The 23,996-nt window shown below is 34.5% G+C and overlaps 1 protein-coding gene across 3 annotated transcripts; it reads left to right on the top strand.

Annotated features, from left to right (window-relative positions):
- Positions 1-3,487: 3,487 nt before the first annotated feature.
- LOC123552238 (uncharacterized) lies at positions 3,488-23,761 on the top strand. 3 transcript variants are annotated; one of them, XR_008370705.1, is made up of 7 exons: positions 3,488-3,905; positions 8,956-9,264; positions 10,545-10,664; positions 22,054-22,120; positions 22,454-22,612; positions 23,066-23,202; positions 23,570-23,761. XR_008370705.1 is itself a non-coding variant. In XM_053541747.1 (6 exons), the coding sequence occupies exons 2-6, from the start codon at positions 9,262-9,264 to the stop codon at positions 23,645-23,647; spliced, it is 444 nt and encodes a 147-aa protein (XP_053397722.1). In that variant the 5' UTR covers positions 3,496-3,905; positions 8,956-9,261; the 3' UTR covers positions 23,648-23,761. The 3 variants fall into 3 exon arrangements, 2 of the variants coding, with proteins under 2 accessions (XP_053397722.1, XP_045197666.1); XM_053541747.1 differs by lacking the exon at positions 10,545-10,664 and having other exon boundaries at positions 3,496-3,905; XM_045341731.2 differs by lacking the exons at positions 3,488-3,905; positions 8,956-9,264 and having other exon boundaries at positions 9,622-10,664.
- The last annotated feature ends 235 nt before the right edge of the window (positions 23,762-23,996 follow it).

Consider the following 23,996-nt stretch of genomic DNA (forward strand, 5'->3'; position numbering starts at 1 on the left):
ACGATAGGCTTTCTTTCGAGCAGAATAAATCTCTAATCGTTGATGTTCAGCATTACATTCTCGCAACAAAAAGGTTTACTACCTAATTCGGCCCTGCACTGTCGATTTGCACCCCGGTACCGTGAGTATATACTTGGTTCAAGCAACACTCCTTTTTATTTTACAAAATTCAGTAGAAACAGATAGTATTACAACTATGTTATATAATTCTTATTTGTCATATAAAATTAGTTATCACTAGCCATGATTCCTGACAATGTGGTATTTGATGATTTGTAGTTATTTCATACATGGAGAGGAATTTATATAAGTTTTAAATAACTTGTTTTCCGATCCATTAATTTCATGTATTTATTGTTGTATACCATGTATGTCAAACTTGCTGAAATAAAGTTTAAACCATATCCATCCATATTGATAGTCGTACCAGTTTAACTGGGAAATTACTTCACCCGGAAGTGTAGTGCAGCAGCTTGTTAGGTCCACAATAGCCAGCGCCAATACAAAGTACCGGAAGTTTATCCGTCTGTATCGTCTGGAGTAAACTAACAAAATTGTAATATTTCCGAAAAACCCAATAAATGCTTCTACGGAAATAAAAACAGTCAACGGAAGTACATGCATTGTGAAAGCAGTGCTTAGATCCTCTCTCGTCACTGAAGCATTGACTTTCGCCATTTTTATTTGTATTAAAAGATCTCAAAATGTTGTACAGATTTTTTATTTTATTACAATCACTTGTATTTATTGTATATTTAATCCTTGACGAAAAATAGGTTTACTTGCATGCATTATTACCATTTTTATCTTATATTGCAAGATGCTGAACAATGGGCATGTATTACTTCCGTTTGAAATTCTTAAAATGGAACACAACTTGATTAAATGATTAAATTACTTTTCAATGTCCAATAGACATGTATAAAGATACATACTTGTTGAAAAGATACAATTTAGATAATAAAAACGGACGGATATTTGAAGTGGTAAGCAGGCGTTTAACTGTCCTTTTGTACTATAAATAGATTTTAACTTCCGCGTCGGATAAGTATTGCCAGGGACACATCAGTTATTTTAAAATTACTTCCCGGAGATTAAAGGTCATTTTGCGTCACCTGAAAACCTTAATGTTCTGTCATTTTCCTGTAAACACTTCATGGTACATTGTGCTCCAGGAAGACTAGGAAGTTGATAATTAAATATACGTCCATCTGAATGCTGGTACTACCAGGACATATTTGTTTCAATGAATGAACCTTCAGGGATTGGTAAATCTAAATTTGTACAATCAAAATGTGTGTATGGAGTCCAAAGAGACAAATCACGTGAATTCGAACTACTATCGTACATTACGGAATCCTGTTTCCGCCATCGACTATTCAGCCAGATAGATACGCTACAACTTGAAATTAAGCATCTAATTTCAACTTGTTGTACTATAAATTACCACGAAAGTCGATGTTTTCTCTTTTTTTGGTATACGGCGCAGAATGTCTCTTTTTATTAGCACCGACACAATTTTATAGGTAATATGGCGAATTTCTAGCATTTACGGTGGAAGAGACCTCAGGTACCCCTCCGTGCATTATTTCATCACGGGCGGGAACCTATGTAGAACCAACGAACATTCCATAAGCCAGCTGGATGGCTTCCTCACATGAAAAATTCAACGCCCCGATTGAGGCTCGAACCCGCATTGGTAAAGGAAAGTGAATGACATTAACCACTCGACCATGGAGCCCCACCCCCAACCCCATATATTTTACTATTATTTATTGTGTTTGCCTCCGCAGACGGTTACACAAGTGTTCAACGACATTTTAGAAAAGGAAAGAAAGTCTTAAGGACCAAATTTTACTTGTTGTAAATAGTTAATTTAAAAAAATAATAAATAGAAAAATCGTGTTTTAACTTTGTCAATACGCGGAAAGAGGTTATACGTTCGCAGGATAATTTCACGGGGGCGTAGCCCGAGTGAATTATTCTGGCAACGTATAACTGAGTTTGAATGTATTAATGTTGGTAAAACACGATTTTGCTATAATTATATCCATTCTAATATGCCCGTAATCTAAAACTGTAGATAAAATAGAGTAGCGCTCTTTCTTGGTCGCAAAAAGAACATTCACGTTATCGCACGTTAACGTTATGTCATTTTAGCGTAAGCGTGTTTTAATAGAAACAAGCATATTAGAATATTTCATTTATAACTGTTAGGAGCGTTTGAAATGTCAATAGTGTTGTTGTCATTAAAACGCTGGCTGGGAAACGTTGCAAGTCTTTTACCTTACATGTCCAGATTACAGGATCTCCCTATAGTATCCAGACGGAAAATTGATCAACGTAAATATCCACACTGGATAATGTAGAAAATAATAAACTACAAAATGAATAAACAATTGTGCAATTAGTCGTGTTTGTGAAAAGACACGGCCGCTAGTGGCCGCGAATTGCTTCAACATGTGTAATTAGATATGTTTGGGCTGTGAAACTCAGGAAATCGATCTAGAATCATCATGACCCTCTTGTTTTAAGGAAAATTATCTCGAACGCATTATCTCAAACGCCTGACTTATAATCACGAGGGCTCAATTCTAATTTCGATCGTGGCAAACCTTATCACGATCGAACGACATCTTAGCGTTGAACTTATTATCCTAATCCAATTTGAGAAACAACATATTTTCTCCTGCGCACAACATCTTGGCATAAAATATGTGGAGTATCTCTGCAATATGAAAAACTGAGACAATGAGACTGGTGCACGGTAAAAGATTTTTTCCAAATTTATCAGAGGTAAAAAATATCCGTGTGCATTCACCGTGACTAAAATGTCATCAGAATGATTTGCACGAAGTTCATGTGGGAGGTCACTAGGTTGTGGTTGGTCTTTAAGATATGTTTGCTAGGGCATACGGACCCAATATCAATTTTAATCAGTTATTGCGAAAGGAAAGGAAGGAAAGGAAAGCGTGTTTTTCTTCAATACGGATATTGCCTAGGTTTTGAACGGAAAAATAGGGTTTTACAACAACTTGTGTGGATAAAAAGTGTTAGGACGACCTAAATAATTTATGTTATTAAACATTAATCGTTTTAAGTGGTGTGGTTAGAAATTTGGCCTGACATTCCATAGAAAATCTTATTATGTGTTTCACCCTTTTAACAGTTTTTTTTTGTTTGAAGATACAATGAATGTTATACTATTAGTTATAAAGGTTTTTGACGGGATATACGGTGGGCATATAGCCTGACTGTGATTCATTATATGAATCTCAGCAGGCTATATGCCCACCGTATATCCCGTCAGAAACCTTTATAACGAATTTATAATACTGCAAATTTGCGTATTTGGTCTCAGTAGCAACGATTTTCCTTAGTTTGACAAATATTATTATTTTTTTCAATTCCCCATTTAGTGCCTCAATCCGCCCCTTGTTTTTCGTGCGTTTCCGTAAAAGACGCGGAAACATACGAAGATAACTGTAGGTTTGCGTTTTTTGGTTGCGGAAGAAATTGGATTTACAAATGGAATTATAGGCTAAATGTTTTAAGGAAATTTACAGCTAGTTTCGAGTTTCTCGAGTAAGAACTTGGATTGTAGTAAAGGACAACTGAAGTAAAACTTGCTTATCCGTTTAATCTTCTACCTTAGCTGTTCAGCCTCGGGTCGCGTGTACTTTTAGCCTGAACACGGAAGTAGAGTGAATATGTCATGATGTGCCAAAGAAGTACCAGTACTCGCAGTAGCTCTTTGGATGTTCATATAACGTGGAAATCTAGGAAAAATCAAATTTTAGATGTCAGGTCATCTAAGTGCAATCAGATGATGTTATTCAACATGCTGTGGCTGCATTGAACTAGAAGTCATTTCAGGAACAGAATCCAGGGATCATAAGAGAAATGTAGGTATTTCAGAATATGGCAGATGTTTTAAAATATTCCTTTTCAAAGAGTGGTTCAATTGCTATTCACAGCTAATATTTAAATGATTACACCCGAATATAAACTTAGCTATTCATAGCTAACACTCGAATATAAACTTAGCTATTCATAGCTAATATTTAAATGAGAACACCCAACTATAAATGAGCAGTGTCAGTGTCCAGCCATCCGTTAACTGGAAGTTTAACCTGTGTCTTAGATGTCCAGTAACCGGACACATAACCTGACCTATAGGTTTTTTTAACCAACCGATAACAAATTTATTGATGACTTTTGTATTGTTCTGTTAAGATATTTTACTATAATTAAAATTAATTTAGATAATAATGTGATACGTTCATCTAACCAATATTTGTGTTAAAATGGTGCTGCTCATAAATTTCTGTCATTGATTAAAAGCGTGCCATTTGTGCTGTTGTTGTTTTAATGTTATCAGTGTGGGGGAACACGTGACTTAAAACGGTAGCTTACACGAAAAAATGGCCGATAATTTCACCGATTCGCAAGGAAAATCCAGGTATTTCTATTGATCAACCTTTGTTTAGATGTACTAATATATCCTATCATATGCCCCCTACCTTCCGATTACCTCCGGTACCCATACTTTGTTCCATTCACCTATATTTATCGAGAACACTTGGGAAGTTTGTATACATTCGCAAGTTTTGGAATGACGCTATCCACGGACGGATACAGTTTTGTCCAGAAAATACAAATTACTGAAGTAAATGGCTGTACAATTACATGAAAAGTTAACCAAATACACTGTTCAGCCTAAACTTGTAAAGAACTGGCAAAAAGCAAAGCTGCCAAAAAGAGCATGTTGAAATCTACGAAATGGCGCTGAACACGTACATAGTTTTCGAAGGTGCTGTGCACGTACAGGAGCAACTATTCTATTTTATATTAAAGAAATACTAAAGTTGCCGCGAGGCTTCTGTTTTTACAGCACACTATATGATTGTTTTTCGCAATAAATAACATTGTGACGTCTCAGCTTTAATACTTCACCGTTGTTTCACGCACCGATGTCAAATAATATTCTTTCGGAATTCACAAAGATTAAAAAGTCTTTGGGTAGATAAAAGCACAAAATATGATTGTATTGTTTAAACACAACAGAGAATATTGGCAGAAAACCCTGATTTACTCAGTCAGTCATAGCTGTGTAAAAGAATTTACTGGAAAACATTTAAATACACAACACTATTTATCATATAAAGTGGATCTACTATGCCTTCGAGTTATGAATAAGGAAACTGATTTGTCAGATTTATTTTCTTTTGCAGGGGCATTCCTTTCCCGCCATACATGTGTCGGAGCATAATCTAGTAGTTCGGTGACATGCTCCCCGGACAATTGTTTGGTATTTAAATGCCATGTGATACATTCTGGGCACATCTGAGTACCTCTCCAGCAACATATGATTGGCAATTTATTTTATAAATTTATTTTGACTTTTTTTCCAGAATTTGGAACTGTGGTCAGAAGCCGGTACTGACCTATTTCACTCACAGTTTCCCGAAGAACGACTTAGAGGCACTGAGAAATAACAATGTAAAATAGGCAGAACTGACCTGGTTTTTATTTGGCTCTATTTAATTCAGCGACCATTTCCACAACTATTTTATATTTGAAAAAAAAAACATCTTGGACTACACTTTTAAGAAATTAGAGTTTTACATTAGATTTCACTCAGTTAAAAATACTACACCATGCACAAAATCGTACCAATAATTATCTTGACTTTTAGCTATTCAAATTTCGCCATTGGGTTCAGTTATTTACTAATCATTTCTAACGACCGCTACAATATGTTGTTTGCATTTAACAATAATTATTCGGTAACTTTTGTCTGATATAGAAGGAAAAGGTCTAATTCATAGGATCGTAAAGAGCTGGCATTGGGTCAGAAAAAGTCCATATTCAGCATTTGCTTGAAGAAAAAGAATTTAAGACGTGGTCTACATCTTTGCAAACATCCTTTTAAATGTGTATAGAGCTAGTAAAACATTCTATCACTTGTCATTGTTGAACGAAAGTAGTTTTTGAATGCTTTCATTTTACTGAATGAGCGTTCGCAAAATGCAGATGTTGGAGGCATAGTCAGAAGCACAAACAGAATAGTGTATACACACGGAGGGATGTATAAGAGTGGTCTGAAGTCTATGGTTTCTGACTGGCAATATTCAAGTGTAGTTTCTACTTTGTTACCTCATTTTTAAATATCTGAAATGTGCCATGGAGATCTGGTGAATATGCGGTGTAAATAGGCACTGGCACTTCTGACTTGTTTTCAGTAGATTTTGGCAGCGAAACGGACTTCATTTTGTAGAATGTGAGTTGCCATTTCTAGACAAAATGGTCGAAAAATACACTTATACCATAAACTCAAAGTAATCCAAGACAGATTCTGCATCATGATTGTCTGTATGCATTTACCTTCCAACACGCCTTGATATAGATGTTTTAGTGCCGAAGTCTCTGATTAAACGCATTGCCTTTTTTTGTATCGGGCAAGCCACACTGCAGAGTCATTCCGCTCAGTCGAGAAAACTTGTATCTTTATCCCTGTAACGGCATTTAGTAAGTCCATATCTTCCTTTTGAAAAAAGGCTCGTTAGCGCTACGATGATACTCAACACCTTTTCAGATTCAAAATAAATGACAAAGTCAAGTCTAAGAACTGAAGCAAGATACTAGCCTGCCTTCTCATTTCCATCTTCTTGCAGTATTTTCTGACCATGGATTATCACTGGAAACGTGCTCTTGATCATGCAGAATGCCTGACTTGATCACAGAGACTCAGACAGGATTCGCATTTTAATGCGTTGTTCCAATTCCTCCCTTTGAACTGTGTCCCTTGCCAGTTCCTCGGTAAACGCTACCGATCATTCAGCTGAGTAATCGAACAGAAAGCTTATATCTTGCACAGATGACATCAAGGTTTTGAGACATGGGATTTTAGAACTATGTACTATGGCTAAATTCAAACAATGAGCTTTGCAATGTATATCAGTTGCGTCCGTAGCTCTTTCTTTTATAAGCGTTTGCACACCACGGTATTCTTATGTTTAATGCCCCATCATAGCATTGCGCGCTTAACTTTAGAATACCTAGATCAGAAAAGAAATCCAAGATATTGCGATTAACTTTAACACCTTTGATAGATTTGCAGTCAATAAATCATATAGGAAGTCTTTACAGAGGCACATTTATCACCAGTCGGCCTAATCCTAATGTATAGCGAGAGGTGTTTCTTGGTTGATGTGTTAGCTGCATCGTCAACAATGATGGCAAATAAAGGAGCATTTATACAGTCCGCTTACAGTTTTTCTCATATTTGATTAAAGCAAACTCTCATTATCTCATTTTGAATGTCAGGAGATGCGTATTTTGAATTATATCTCTATATGTGCATTGTCAGGTTTTGTTGTTGTTGTTGTTTTTTAAATTATACTGTGCATTGCCCAAAAGCTCCTTTTGAATTTCACCATCTTGCGCAAATATGTTTAGCATTGTCATGAAGTTGCTACCCTCTTCCATATGGCCATGTGTCGCTATATTGTGCTCAGTACAAACAACAGTAACCTTTATTATTTCTCCTATTACGTGTCTATTTCTTTGTACTAAATTCCTTGTTGATTCGGATATTTTCTTGCTTACCGAATTATTTTTTTCCTGTCTTGATAGTCGCATAATAACTTCCCTCTAGGTCCGACGAAACGTGGTGATAGGATTCTGTGTAACATCTTTTGAGTCAGATGGAAAAAATCCTTCGAATCTGTTTAATACTGGTAGCTCTAATATAAAGGTTTTCTTCCGACCGCCAACAAACATACTGAAAATATGTAAATAAAAACATGACTTTCATATGAATTTACACAGACTAAGGAAAGACATTATGTAACATCCATCATCCTTTTCACCCTCGTATTCTAATTGCATTTATTTTGGCATTTTCGTGTGTTTTTTTTCTCATATTTGAAGAAAATGTGTAGTCATATGTCTAAAGTGTCTATATGTGTCTCCAAGACGTTATATAACACTATGTAAGTATGTGTTGCCATTGATATTACTCTAAATACTGCGTTTATGTAATTAAATGGGAAAAATTGCAGTCCACCTATAAAGACGTTGTAAAAAGGTTTTCTTTTTATTTTCATTTGCATGTTCTTTCATGCACGTCCAGAATTAAATCATGCGGATAATTATAGAGCATGTCTGCTTAAGTACACGAACTTTCGTAGATCTTGTTTTTCAGAAAATGCGATTCAACCTTTGACATTATAAATGTGTAAACACTTTTAAACACAGAAGCCTCGTGGCAATATAAGTATTTCTATAATATAAGATTGAATCATTGACCTTGTACGTGCACAGCGCCCTAGAAGTCTATGTACGTGTTTAGCGCCATTTCGTATATTTCGACATTCTCTTTTTGGCAGCTTTGATTTTGCCAGTCCGTTACCAATTTATGATGGACTGGATACTTTGTTAAGTTTTAATGTCATTGTACTGTCGTTTACTTCAGTAATTAGTATTTCCTGAACAAAATAATGTCGGTCCGTGGATACCGTCATCCCAAAAACTGCGAATGTATTCAAACTTCCCAAGTGTTCTCGGAAAATATAGGTGAGGTGAATGGAACAAAGGAAAGGTACCAGAGGAAATCGGAAGGTAAGGGGAATATGATAGGACATATTAGAACATCTAAAACAAATGTTTGTCAATAGAAATACCTTGATTTTCCTGACGAATCGGAGAAATTATCGGCCATTTTTCCGTGTAATCTGCCTTTGTAAGTCACGTGATCCCCCAGTGTGGTTATGTCGAGAAACTTTGACAAATACACGGTTCAGAATAATGTAAAGTTTCATGACAATCCCTCTGAAATTTGATTAATTTTATAGAATATCTATGCACTTCAGTCGCATTTAAAAGTAATTTTGGAAAAATATACTTTGTGTGGTCTTTGGAATAAAAAATTCTTTTTATATTTAATTGCAGGTATGTATAGCCAATGATGATGATACCTGCTGGCCAATCACTGCCAAAGAATAACCTATTCACAGAAATATGGCATCTTTCACACATATGGAATGGAACATTTTTGCCAAGATGCTACATAAACTCTGACACCGAGAATATGGCACCTTTCACACATATGGAATGGAAAATGTTTGCCAAGACGCTACATAAACTCTGACACCGAGAATATGGCACCTTTCACACAGTCATATGGAATGGAACATTTTTGCAAAGACGCAACATAAACTCTGACACCGAACGTACATTACGACTAGTAGGACAATAATGGTAACATAAATTACACCTTGTTAAAAACTCTTGTCTTCGGTATTGCTGCAGCCGGTCAGATTTTGGATTTAATAAATGTATTTCATGAAGTCACTTACAGGACAGTACCTATTGTCAAATTAACTGTGTCATATGACATAAGCCCTGCTAAGTCATTACTAACACTAAGTCTTGTCAACAAATATATTTATTGCTTAGATTTTATGATTTGATTTTTGTCGAAAAATATGCATAATTTCTGCAGCAGATCCTAGACTAGTGCAATATTATTCCGAGAAAGAACAAATTCATATTTCTGGATGCAAAGCTAATTTTCATTACATACACAGAGTTAGATCTAATCTTACAGCCTGTGTCTCGATCATTTCCCAAAATAGTCATTTATTCTATAAATTACCTGCATTAAGCAGCCACCTGCTGTAAACAGCCACTTTTCCCAACACCCTTGGCTGGCTGTTTAAGACAGGTTTTATGGGAAAATGTTGATGTATGTAATTCGCATTCGCTCGTGCCACTTGGAAGAGTATAAATATGAGTATGTAATTCAGGTATTGATGTTTTCAAGCTTCTGTTTGATTTGTCGGTTTGTAATTTCTTTACTTTTCAAATATTACACATCATTCTAAAATTCTTGAGTTGAGGAAGTAGGAACTTTTATTCTGGAATTCACTTTTAGACTGGTGTATCCAGTGCCTGGCTTATTTTCATGTTGAATGATTCTATACAGATATTTATGTCGGAACAATGCTGAATTACCTGAAGATATTAGTCGACAAGCGTCGACAGCGATGAAAATTTCATCGGAAATTGCTTCAAGTATTTTGGTCCGAGTGTTTGACGCGAGTGGGGATATTGCCCATATGAAAAAATTATCTCAATATTTCCTAGGATGGCGTCAAATCAGTTGGACTACTGACTATATATATATATATAATCACATGGAAATGGCAGTCATTCCGTGTGTACTACATGTACATTATGACACAGTTGTAAATGATGATGATTATTGTTGTTTGAACTTGCTGTAAAATTGGAGCACTTGCACTTTAGCGGTCCCTATAATAATAGTAGTTTAATAATGTCTTAAATATTAAAAGTTAAAAGAGGTAACTTTATTTTGAGATGAATATGTTTGGGGGCTGCCGCCCCCACATCCCTGCTTTGCCCCATATCCCCCAACTTGCTGCGCATGCGCATTGTAAACTTCCGGGGACCACTAAAGTGCATTCTACCCGTAAAATTAATTATTCTAACATGATCCGATTCATTTTCTTATTAAGCAAAGAAGACAGAAAACAGTGAATTATTATACAACAAATCACTGTTCTGACGTCACAGTTATTATGTCATGGCGTCAAACGGCATAGTGGCGCACTGGGAAAGAAACAGATTGAAAACGGGTAAATATTAAATGAATGTCGGCAAGAAACCTTGGTAACGTGTTAGAATCGAAATAATACATCTCAGTTAGTGATTTGCTCTTGAATAGATCATTGTTTGTCGTTTAGATGCGTATTATGCCCTCGTGATATAATTCCTTCGCATCTGAACTCCAAACAATGATTTATTCAACGACAAATCACTGGATGAGATATATTATTTCTTAATTATTTTTTATTATATTGATTTATTTCAAATTTACGTTTCACCGAGCACTGGCATACACCTCGCGGCAAGAGCTGGTTTGACCGCTCTTAGTTGAATTAATTTTATATTTTAAATTTGTTTTTAAAGAATGACAGTAAGTTGGTAGGCAGTTGGTAGTTGGTAGTTGAACATTCGAATAACCAAATACTTACTAGTTGCCAGTTGGTTATTCAAAATGTATAAGCAAGTCTGATTACCTTTTAAAATATAATGATAAAAAATCATTCTTATCCATGTTTTGTTCTTTAATATTAATGATTATCTTCATTTCTTAAAATGCATTCAGCAGTCTCAAAAAGAACCTTGAGAGCCAGTATGTTTCAGAAAAGCTTTTTTACAGTCACAAATGGATAAAATCATTCAATATGACATTTTATATGGTTTTTCATATCAATATCTGACACTTTCAACATAAAGATCAGTCTTGGAAACACTAAGGAGAGCCAGTTGCCAATTCGCGTGCGAATAACCAACTGCCTACTGGTAGGCAGTTGGTTATTCGACATTTTACATACAGTCAGTGTTTTGGTAGAACATGATAAAAAATTTATTCTAACCCTTGATTTGTTGTTGTTTTATGTTAGTATTTATTCTTTTAAATGCATTCAACAGTCTCAAAATGCACCAGGAGAGTCAGTTGCCAATTCGCGATATGTTTCAGTACTACTGGTAGGCAGTTGGTTATTCGGCATTTTACAGACAATCATAGTTTTGGTCGAAAATGATAAAAATATCAATCTAGCCCTTGTTTCGTTCTTTAATGTTAATATTTATTTCTTTCAATGATTTCAACAGTCTCAAAATGCACCAGGAGAGCCAGTTGCCAATTCGCGATATGTTTCAGAAAAGCCGATTTTTCAGACACATATATATAAAATAATTCAATTTTACATATATTTTGTTCTTTCATATCAATATCCGATACCACTTTCAACGTATAGATCAGTCTTGGAAACACTCAGGAGAGCCAGTTGCCAATTCGCGTGCGAATAACCAACTGCATACTGGTAGGCAGTTGGCTATTCAACATTTTACTGACAGTCATTGTATTGGTAGAACATGATTAAAAATTCATTCTTACCATTGTTTTGTTGTTGTTTTATGTTAGTATTTATTCTTTTAAATGCATTCAACAGTCTCAAAATGAAGAAGGAGAGCCAATTGCCAATTCGCGATATGTTTCAGAAAAGCCGATTTTTCAGACACATATAAATAAAATAATTCAATTTTACATATCTTTTGTTCTTTCATATCAATATCCGACGCTTTCAACGTATAGGTCAGTCTTGGAAACACTTAGGAGAGCCAGTTGCCAATTCGCGCGCAAATAACCAACTGCCTACTGGTAGGCAGTTGGTTATTCGGCATTTTACAGACAGTCATAGTTTTGGTCGAAAATGATAAAAATATCAATCTAGTCCTTGTTTCGTTCTTTAATGTTAATATTTATTCCTTTAAATGCATTCGACAGTCTCAAAATGCACCAGGAGAGCCAGTTGCCAATTCGCGATATGTTTCAGAAAAGACGATTTCAGACGCATAAAATAATTCAATTTTGCATATATTTTGTTCTTTCGTATCAATATCCGACACTTTCAACGTATAGGTCAGTCTTGGAAACACTCAGGAAAGCCAGTTGTCTACTGGTAGGCAGTTAGTTATTCAACATTTTACTGACAGTCATTGTTTTGGTAGAACATGATACAAAACCATTCTAACCCTTGTTTTGTTGTTGTTTTATGTTAGAATTTATTCTTTTAAATGCATTCAACAGTCTAAAAATGCACCAGGAGAGCCAGTTGCCAATTCGCGATATGTTTCAGAAAAGCTGATTTCTCAGACACATATGAATAAAATAATTCAATTTTACATAAATTTTGTTCTTTCGTATCAATATCCGACACTTTCACCGTATAGGTCAGTCTTAGAAACACTCAGGAGAGCCAGTTGCCAATTCGCGTGCGAATAACCAACTGCCTACTGGTAGGCAGTTGGTTAATCGGCATTTTACAGAAAGTCATAGTTTTGGTCGAAAAAAAATCAATCTAGCCCTTCTTTTGTTCTTTAATGTTAATATTTATTCCTTTAAATGCATTTGATAATCTCAAAATGCACCAGGAGAGCCAGTTGCCAATTCGCGATATGTTTCAGAAAAGCCGATTTTTCAGACACATACGCAAAAAATAATTCAATTTTACATATATTTTGTTCGAAAATGATAAATAATTAATTCTTATCCTTGTTTTGTTCTTTAATGTTAATTTTTATTCCTTTAAATGCATTCAAAAGTCTGAAAATGCACAAGGAGAGCCAGTTACCAATTCGCCATATGATTTAGAAAAGCCGATTTTTCAGACACATATGAATAAAATAATTCAATTTTACATATATTTTGTTCTTTCATATCAATATCCGACACTTTCAATGTATAGGTCAGTCTTGGAAACACTCAGGAGAGCCAGTTGCCAATTCGCGTGCGAATAACCAACTGCCTACTGGTAGGCAGTTGGTTATTCGGCATTTTACAGACTGTCATAGTTTTGGTCAAAAATAATAAAAAAAAATCAATCTAGTCCTTGTTTCGTTCTTTAATGTTAATATTTATTCCTTTAAATGCATTCGACAGTCTCAAAATGCACCAGGAGAGCCAGTTGCCAATTCGCGATATGTTTCAGAAAAGCCGATTTTTCAGACACATATAAATAAAATAATTCAATTTTACATATATTTTGTTCTTTCGTATCAATATCCGTCACTTCCAACGTATAGGTCAGTCTTGGAAACACTCAAGAGAGCCAGTTGCCAAGCCAATTCGCGTGCGAATAACCAACTGCCTACTGGTACGCAGTTGGTTATTCGACATTTTACAGGCAGTCATAGTTTATGTCGAAAATAAAAAAAAAATCAATCTTGTCCTTGTTTCGTTCTTTAATGTTAATATTTATTCCTTTAAATGCATTCGATAGTCTCAAAATGCACCAGGAGAGCCAGTTGCCAATTCGCGATATGTTTCAGAAAAGACAATTTTTCAGACACATACGCATAAAATAATTCAGTTTTACATATATTTTGTTCTTTCATATCAATATCCGACACTGTCAACGTATAGGTCAGTCTTGTAAACACTCAGGAGAGCCAGTTGCCAATTCGCGTGCGAATAACCAACTGCCTACTGGTAGGCAGTTGGTTATTCGACATTTTACAGACAGTCATTGTTTTGATAGAACATTATAAAAAAATCATTCTAACCCTTGTTTTGTTCTTTTATGTTAGTATTTATTCTTTTAAATGCATTCAACAGTCTCAAAATTCACCAGGAGAGCCAGTTGCCAATTCGAAATTTGTTTTAGAAAAGCCGATTTTTCAGACAAATATGAATAAAATAAATAAATTTTATCAATTTTACATATATTTTGTTCTTTCGTATCAACATCCGACACTTTCAACGTATAGGTCAGCCTTGAAAACACTCAGGAGAGCCAGTTGCCAATTCGCATGCGAATAACCAACTTCCTACTGGTAGGCAGTTGGTTATTCGACATTTTACAGACAGTAATAGTTTGGGTCGAAAATAGTAAAAATAATCAATCTAGTCCTTGTTTCGTTCTTTAATGTTAATATTCATTCCTTTAAATGCATTCAAGAGTCTCAAAATGCAGCTGGAGAGCCAGTTGCCAATTCGCGATATGTTTCAGAAAAGTCGATTTTTCAGACACATATGCATAAAATAATTCAGTTTTACATATATTTTGTTCTTTCGTATCAATATCCGACACTTTCCGTCTTGGAAACACTCAGGACAGCCAGTTGCCAATTCGCGTGCGAATAACCAACTGCCTACTGGTAGGCAGTTGGTTATTCGACATTTTACATACAGTCAGTGTTTTGGTAGAACATGGTAAAAATTCATTCTAACCCTTGTTTTGTTCTTAAATGATAATATTTATTCTTTTAAATGCAATTAGCAGTCTCAAAATGCACAAGGAGAGCCAGTTGCCAATTCGCGATATGTTTCAGAAAAGCCTTTTTCAGATACATATGAATAAAATAATAATAAAATAATTCAATTTTACATATATTTTGTTCTTTCATATCAATATCCGACACTTTCAACGTATAGGTCAATCTTGGAAACACTCAGGAGAGCTAGTTGCCAATTCGCGTGCGAATAACCAACTGCCTACTGGTAGGCAGTTGGTTATTGAACATTTTACAGACAGTCAGTGTTTAGGTCTAAAATGATAAATAATTCATTCTTATCCTTGTTTTGTTCTTTAATGTTAATTTTTATTCCTTTAAATGCATTCAAAAATATAAAAAAAAAAATCTTTTTACGCCTTATGTCTGAAAAAAAAATGGTTTATGAAACGACAACTTGCTCTCCTGGTCTTGCAAAGACTAGGGAATGTATTTAAACCGATTAATATTTATATTTAATTTTCGACTGTAAAAATGACTTTCTGAAAATGGCATCAACAATCTTACTGCTACATGTACGCGTCAACATTAAATCGCCACTATTTAATATACGCACGTATTGTGTGTTCTATTGTGTTCTATATACTGACTAAAGGTTAGGGTTAGGTTTAACATAGGTTTTACCAGTGTACATTCAATGTATGCGTAAACTCAATGCGTGAGATTTAATGCCGACTACAAGTAGGTAGTTGTTCTTTTTCACGCCACAGGCTCTCCTGAATGTTTCCAAATGAAAGTGTCAGATATTGATTTGTAAGTACAAACTAAATGTTTAAATGGATATATCTATTAATATTGAATACTTCTATGACTTTCGACCAAAATAGTGAATTTTTGACAAATGTAAAATAACCAACTGCATACCATTAAATATATTCACACGGTACCGAGTCACCAATGAAAATCCTCGGGAAAACAAAGCTGCAGGTCAAGTTCAATAACACCGTTCATGAGATCGAGTTTCAAGTCATAAATCAAGCTGGACGAGGAATCTTAGGTCATAAATCGGTTGTGCTAATGGGGATATTACGCATTGGAATTTAGCAAGCTAGGACCTGATATATGATGTAGTAAATGCACTTCCGCATTTGACCTATTTATACAAAGGCATAACTACTCTATATAATGAACAATCCACTACGCATAATGACATAATGATTATATTATCAAATATCCTCTTCATATAATCTAATAACGACCCTATTATACGGCAGCGCAAGCTTCGTATGAGGATTTAGGGACCTTTTTTTTTTTTTTTTTTTTTTAAAAAGTATCCGCTTTATATAAAGAAGTACTTACTTTATGTAATGGTATTTGAACGAACTCAATTGGTATATGAAAATGAAAGCTGATAAAAAGCCAACAAGTTTGAATATTTTGTTCGTTCCGCGCGCAAATCCATTAAAAATTAACCGTCTTAGGTCATACTCTTGGCGAAAAACACGTAACATAATCGTTATTGGTGGTTTGGGAGATTTAAGCTTAAAGTGTGAAATTTCCAGCTCCCTTCGCTAGGCATGTCTACATTTAGTATTGCATAGTTATAACATAAGGAAGGTACCGAGCAAAACAGTCACGAGAAACATTTCCTTGTATATTACACATAAATAAACAAGATTCAGACCCTTCCCTGCCCCTCCAACAAAAATAAAATCCACATGCAATATATTTATCTAACAACATAAAGTATTGCCACATTATAACAATGTTAATGCTCTTGAACCTTATCTCAATATTATCAAAATATATTAATTCTATTGTATGTGCATTAGTATCATATTTACATCAGCCAATAAGAAAATAAAATTAAAAGAAAGCAAGTTTTTCAAAAGGCTGCAAACAGGAAAAATGCATTTCTCATTATGTATTTAATCTTGGTTTTGCAGTTTATTATGACAAAATAGAATCTGAAAGTACATTCAAATAGTACTATATATATTTCAGTTAATAAATAGTATCAAATATCAGTGTTTAATTAGAAAATACAAAACGCATAAGATATATATATATATATATAAACACTTACCTTTCATTTGCGACATTATCCCCGAAACACATTCTAGCTGTAACAATACGTGTTCAGATCAAAATCATCCAGATACAAAAACATCACAATATCATAATTGTGACGTCCTGTGACCCCATAATTCTACAGGGGTCTGGAATTTTACTGCTATGGTGTAAGTTAATTGTTTCAAAAGTAGGCATGACCCCTAATTAGTTTCTTGTAGTTAGTCAGTTCAAAATTCAAATTTCATATCGCTGAATTTGAAGCTAATGTTAATTTCATTAACGAGATGTCGAATAACCAACTGCGCACGCGAATTGGCAACTGGCTCTCCTTAATGTTCCCAAGACTGGTCTACTTGCTGAAAATGTTTGATATTGATAAAAAAAGATAATAACAATAATTAAAACATTATTGTATGTTTTATGTGTGTAAAAAAAGATTTTCTGAAAAATGTTGCGAATTGGCAACTGGCTCCCTCCATGCCTTAGAAGACTACTGAATGCATAGATTTTAATAAACAAACAAAAAATGCTTCAAAGACGACATTTTTATCATTTTAGACTAAAAATGGATTTTCTTGAAAATGTCGATTTACTAACTTTCTACCAGTAGGCATTTGATAATTCACAAGCGAATTGGCAACTGACATACAATGGTGTTCCCTAGATCTATCTACTTGTGAAAAATATTTGATACTGAAAAAATATACGTAAAATTGAATTATTTTATGCACATGTGTCTGAAAAATCGGCTTATCTGAAACATATCGTGTATTGGCAACTGGCTCTCCTGGTGCATTTTGAGACTGTTGAATGCATTTAAAAGAATAAATACTAACATAAAACAACAAAACAAGGGTTAGAATGAATTTTTTCATCATGTTCTACCAAAACAATGGCTTTTTGTAGGCAGTTATTCGCACGCGAATTGGCAACTGGCTCTCCTGAGCGTTTCCAAGATTGACCTATACGTTGGAAGTGTCGGATATTGATACGAAAGAACAAAATATATGTAAAATTGAATTATTCTATTCATATGTGTCTGAAAAAAGGGCTTTTCTGAAACATATCGCGAATTGGCAACTGGCTCTCCTGGTGCATTTTGAGACTTTTGAATGCATTTAAAAGAATAAATACTAACATAAAATAACAAAACAAGGGTTAGAATGAATTTTTTTATCATGTTCTACCAAAACAATGGCTTTTTGTAAAATGTCGAATAACCAACTGCCTAACAGTAGGCAGTTGGTTATTCGCACGCGAATTGGCAACTGGCTCTCCTGGGTGTTTCCAAGACTGACCTATACGTTGGAAGTGTCGGATATTGATACAAAAGAACAAAATATATGTAAAATTGAATTATTTTATGCGTATGTGTCTGAAAAATCGGCTTTCTGAAACATATCGCGAATTGGCAACTGGCTCTCCTGGTGCATTTTGAGACTATTGAATGCGTTGAACGAAATAAATATTAACATTAAAGAACGAAACAAGGACTAGATTGATTTTTTTTATTATTTTAGACCAAAACTATGAGAGTCTGTAAAATGTCGAATAACCAACTGCCTACCAGTAGGCAGTTGGTTATTCGCACGCGAATTGGCAACTGGCTCTCCTGAGTGTTTCCAAGATTGACCTATACGTTGGAAGTGTCTGATATTGATATGAAAGAACAAAATATATGTAAAATTGAATTATTTTATGCATATGTGTCTGAAAAATCGACTTTTCTGAAACAGATCGCGAATTGGCAACTGGCTCTCCTGGTGCATTTTGAGACTGTTGAATGCATTTAAAGGAATAAATATTAACAATAAAGAACGAAACAAGGACTAGATTTATTTTTTTGTCATTTTCGACCCAAACTATTACTGTTTCCAAGACTGACCTATACGTTGAAATTGTCAGGTATTGATACAAAAGTACAAAATATATGTAAAATTGAACTATTTTATTGATATGTGTCTGAAAAATCAGCTTTTCTGAAACATATCGCGAATTGGCAACTGGCTCTCCTGGTGCTTTTGAGATTGCTTAATGCATTTAAAGAAATAAATATTATCATTTAAGAACAAAACAAGGGTTAGAATAAATATTTTATCATGTTCTACCAAAACACTGACTGTATGTAAAATGTCGAATAACCAACTGCCTACCAGTAGGCAGTTGGTTATTCACACGCGAATTGGCAACTGGCTCTCCTGAGTGTTTCCAAGACTGATCTTTACATTGAAAGTGTCAGATAGTGATATGAAAGACCATATAAAATGTCATATTGAATGATTTTATCCATTTGTGACTGAAAAAAAGAAGCTTTTCTGAATTATATCGCGAACAGGCAACTGGCTCTCCATGTACTTTTTGAGACTGCTGAATGCATTTTAAGAAATGAAGATTAATATTAAAGAACAAAACATGGATAAGAATGATTTTTTATCATTATGTTTTAAAAGGTAATCAGACTTGCTTATACATTTTGAATAACCAACTGGCAACTAGTAAGTAGTTGGTTATTCGAATGTTCAACTACCAACTACCAACTGCCTACCAACTTTACTGTCATTTTTAAAGAAAACTCCTGTTAAAATTTTTTGCTGTTATATTCATTTTTAAGAAAAAAAATGTTGTTGTCAATGTTTATTAATCCAGTCTTGAAATTTGCTCACTGCAGTAGGCTATTGTATTGTTATTATAAGAAATAAATTTATGAAGTGATACCATTTAGTTATTTGAATTTGTAATGATACTATATATAATAGTATCAAATGAATCGAATGATGTGAGAACATTCGTGCATTTTTCCGTCTCAACGGATTCCAGTTTCCTGGTCATTATGCACTTTTTGAGGTATTACAATGTAAAGCGTATATGCAACCGATATATACGGCTGCTAGGCTGTTGCAATGCTTCGAATCATGATGATATATACATGAGGTGCAACCAATTCTTATGCCCCTCAGGTCATTGCGCACTGCTTCTGGACAGGAGTTAACGCAACCAACGGCTTTTATTTCGTTGTACATATTTTTATCCCGAAATTATCACGTAAACGCAAGTCACAAACTTGACAAAAAACGATTTTACTTAGAGAGAATGTACTTGCCATTGTTTATGAACAGCAGAATAAAAACTACAATTGTTTATGAACAGATAAATAAAAAACATTCCATTAATTTCTATTACATTAGCACTATAAAGTGATAATGAGTTCTTTTAAGCTCACCTGAGCAATGCTCAGGTGAGTTTTTGTGATCGCTCGATGTCCGTCGTCCGTCGTCTGTCTGTTTGTCGTCTGTCAACAATTAGCTTGTGTATGCGATAGAGGCTGTATTTTTCAACTGATCTTCCTGAAATTTGGTCAGAATAATTACCTTGATAAAATCTAGGCCGAGTTTGAAAATGGGTCATCTGAGATCAAAAACTAGGTCACTAGGTCAAATCAAAGAAAAACCTTGTGTACATGTATGCGATAGAGGCTGTATTTTTCAATTGATCTTCATGCAATTTGGTCAGGGTGATTGCCTTGACAGAATCTAGGTCAAGTTGGAATATGGGTTATCTTGGGTCAAAATCTAGGTCACTAGAACAAATCAAAGAAAAGCCTTGTGTATGCGATAGAGGCTGTATTTTTCAATTGATCTTCTTGAAATTTTGTCAGAATGGTTGCCTTGATAAAATCTAGGTCAGATTTGACTATGGGTCATTTGGGGTCAAAATCTAGGTCATATCTAAGAAAATACTTGTTTAAACTGAAGAGGTCACATTTTTAGTCCAATCTTAATGAAAATTAGCCAAAATATTTGTTTCCATGAAATCACTCTAGTTCAAGTATGTTTACACTGTTATGGTGTGTTTCTCAGGTGAGCGACCTAGGGCCATCTTGGCCCTCTGGTTTACAATTATTTTTGGCGTCCGTCAGGGATCTTAGAATTTCATCAAGGTACTATGATGTCACAACTTTACCTAAAGATTTCTTACACTTTAGTCGTTCTTATACTTCAGACATAAAAATATAGGTAAAATTATTTAAAAATTAGCCGGTAGACATTTTTGCACTAGGATGATGCTCAGGGTCTGGAAAAACTAACATTACTATTAAGTGACTGAACAGTAATATGTTGCCTAAGATCTTAGCATAATTCGAGACTTCAAATAAGAAAAAATATTACATCATTTTATGCACTGCCTTTCCTGACTATGTCTGCAGTTGAGTCGAGCATCGTTACATATATTCTTAATATTAAGACTTTAAATCAGGAAAGTCATGCTTTACTGTGTCGAACATATCGGACGTTTGGTCTGTATTGTCATTTAATTGAGTTCTGACTATTAAATTCAATGATAAATAATTAAAAGGTGGTCCTCCAGCAAATGGTTACAGACCACTAATGATTTTCCCATATAGACTTCCAATAAAACATTTTGGCGTGTATTGCCTTTCACAAATGAAAACATGAACATATAATCACATTTCAAGAACTTTGTCTTAGTATCACCAAAATAACGGAAGAAAACATATGAATAAAGATAGCGATATTACGATAGGATGTTTATTTTTAAAACAACACAACAAAATGACCAATGATTTCGAATCCCGTGGAGACATTATGCGATATTAGCAAGCTGAGAACCAGCTATTACAATACAAAACCCAAGCTGAGAACCAGCTATGTGTGTGTGTCTTCGAGTTTAACGTCTTTTTCAACAATTTTTCAGTCATATAAACGACGGTGTCTACTTGTAGCAGTGAGCACAATGCCCAACTTTATAGTGCTGCCTCACTGGAATATCACGCCGTAGACACGTGACATGAAACCCCACCCAGTCACATTATACTGACACCGGGCTGACCAGTCCTAGTACTACCCTCTTAATGCTGAGCGCCAAGCGAGGAAGCTACTAGAACCAGCTATTGCAATACAAAACCCAAAGAGACTCTTTCTAAATGAAAGTTATTTCTTTTTTGCGTAACTGATCGATGATATACCAGTATAAATACTTCACAGATCTTTCAGTCTCAGTTACTAAAAGCATTAACCTATACAATAAACTTACCTTGTTATAGTTAGTCCACCGAAGGCCTGAGTGAGATCTAACAACTAGTTACAAGAACAAGAAAACGTGTTTAGATGTTTGAATATATATTTGATACAGGTTGATGACATCGCAACTATAGTTTGCACCCACCTGAGTGCTGTAGGCACAAGCGATTTTTACGAACGTAAGTTGAAAGCTTTTTCTCATACAAGTATAATTTTTAAATATTTTAAACTTCTGAGTTTGAAATAATATCGTATAAAAAAACAAAAAAACGTCTGGATACTATGTATAAATCTATCTGTAAGCTTTTTATAATTATAACGTGTAAAACAGTTCACTCCCTATGTGACCTATATCTCCTGTAGGCATAAGATGAATTTAGAAAAATCTTTCCAAAAATATTTATATACTTTCATAATAATTATATGCGTTTTACCCCACGCTATGCAATGTTTTGCAATAATATTTTAAACAAAGTTTGAGTAATGTAGCTTTATATATTTGTTTATTACAGCTGAACTGATGAAAAAAGGTTTTACATCATACTCCGATATGAATGCTTATGAGACTAGAACTTTGATAAGAAGTCTTCGCGGTATTCAACCGGCCATTATATTGGGTGATTTTAACACAGGTTTTGCATATAAACCTCAGCTTCGCTCGGTAATACCAGGTATGCAAATATAAACAAAGAAATATGAAATTATGTGTCAATAATCTTATTACATTCGTATAAAGGTAAATTATCCTCTGTAAGATATTTGTATTTAAATTTTAAATACGTTTCAAAGTAAACACTGAGTGTCAGTGCATATTAATCGACTGAACGTTATTGCTAATTGATAAAGTTTATGTAAAAATCAAAAGACCGTGTGGAAAAAAAAAACAAAAACTAGAAAACAACACCAACAACAACAACACAACAAACAACCAAGCAAAAAACAACAACAACAAAAACCCCAAAACAAGCGCAGTCTCTGAACATGGGTAAGTAGTCCGAATAGTCCTTGCCCAACTACATATGTTTTTCCCGGATTTTAGGAGCAAATAATTGTTTTATCTCAATATTTGTTAAGTATTTTATCTTCCACATAAAATGTTGGATAATTGTATAATATTTTCGCAGACAGCTACGTTGAAATGCTAAAAAGATTTACCACAAGGCCAGCTCTGAAGTTTACGTACCGTGACCCTTCAAACAGAAAGATTCAGTCTGTTATTGACCATATTTTTGTCAAGAACCTTATCATACGTAAAACCAAGGTATATAACTGGATGTTGCATGTAGTTAAGATGCTATTAGTGGAATAGAGCCGCATTTTAGATTTATCATAAAATGATAAAATAAAACTTTAATAACTAGCACAATAAATGTATTATAATCTGAGAAGACCTTTGATATTTACTTATCTGTTTAGTTATGTATTTCTATAGGGACTGCGGTCTTGGAAAGTGGCTACTTCTATTTTTCATTGTGTTTAAATGTATATACCGGTATAACCTGTTGGAGTATTAATAGTAAACGGTGCCGTTGATATTGCTATACATTTCTGAAATTATACAAACGAGCATTTGAAGAAAACATAGTTATTTCTATATGTTAATTAATTATTTACACTTTCCTTCACAGAGAGTGTTTGGTCCCAAAACTGGAGAGGCTTTAATAAGTGATCACGTTGGTGTGCAAGCCGTGGTGAAAGCAGCATGATAATTGCACCGAGGAACATACAGCATTTTAAAATCTTTTGACTTATGTGTTAAATGTTTTGTGTAGATCACTTATAAAGAATAAGATATCAGCAAAATACAAACCTGAATGAAAGCGATTTGTTGGTTCAATAAATGCTATCTATTAAATATCTATACAAATAAAAGCTATGGAGCGTAGGGTCCTGTCCTCCCGAAAACCGAACATGCTCATTTATCACGCCTTCTACACGTGCTTACTCGACATATTTGTTTCAAATATGAGTTTTGATCGACATAAACCGACTGCCACATCGCTGTTCCAGTCGAATCGTATTTCCAGCTTTATAGTAAATTCAATATTTCATAGC

Source organism: Mercenaria mercenaria, chromosome 4 (genome assembly GCF_021730395.1).
Source record: "Mercenaria mercenaria strain notata chromosome 4, MADL_Memer_1, whole genome shotgun sequence".
NCBI classification, from domain to species: Eukaryota; Metazoa; Mollusca; class Bivalvia; order Venerida; family Veneridae; genus Mercenaria; species Mercenaria mercenaria.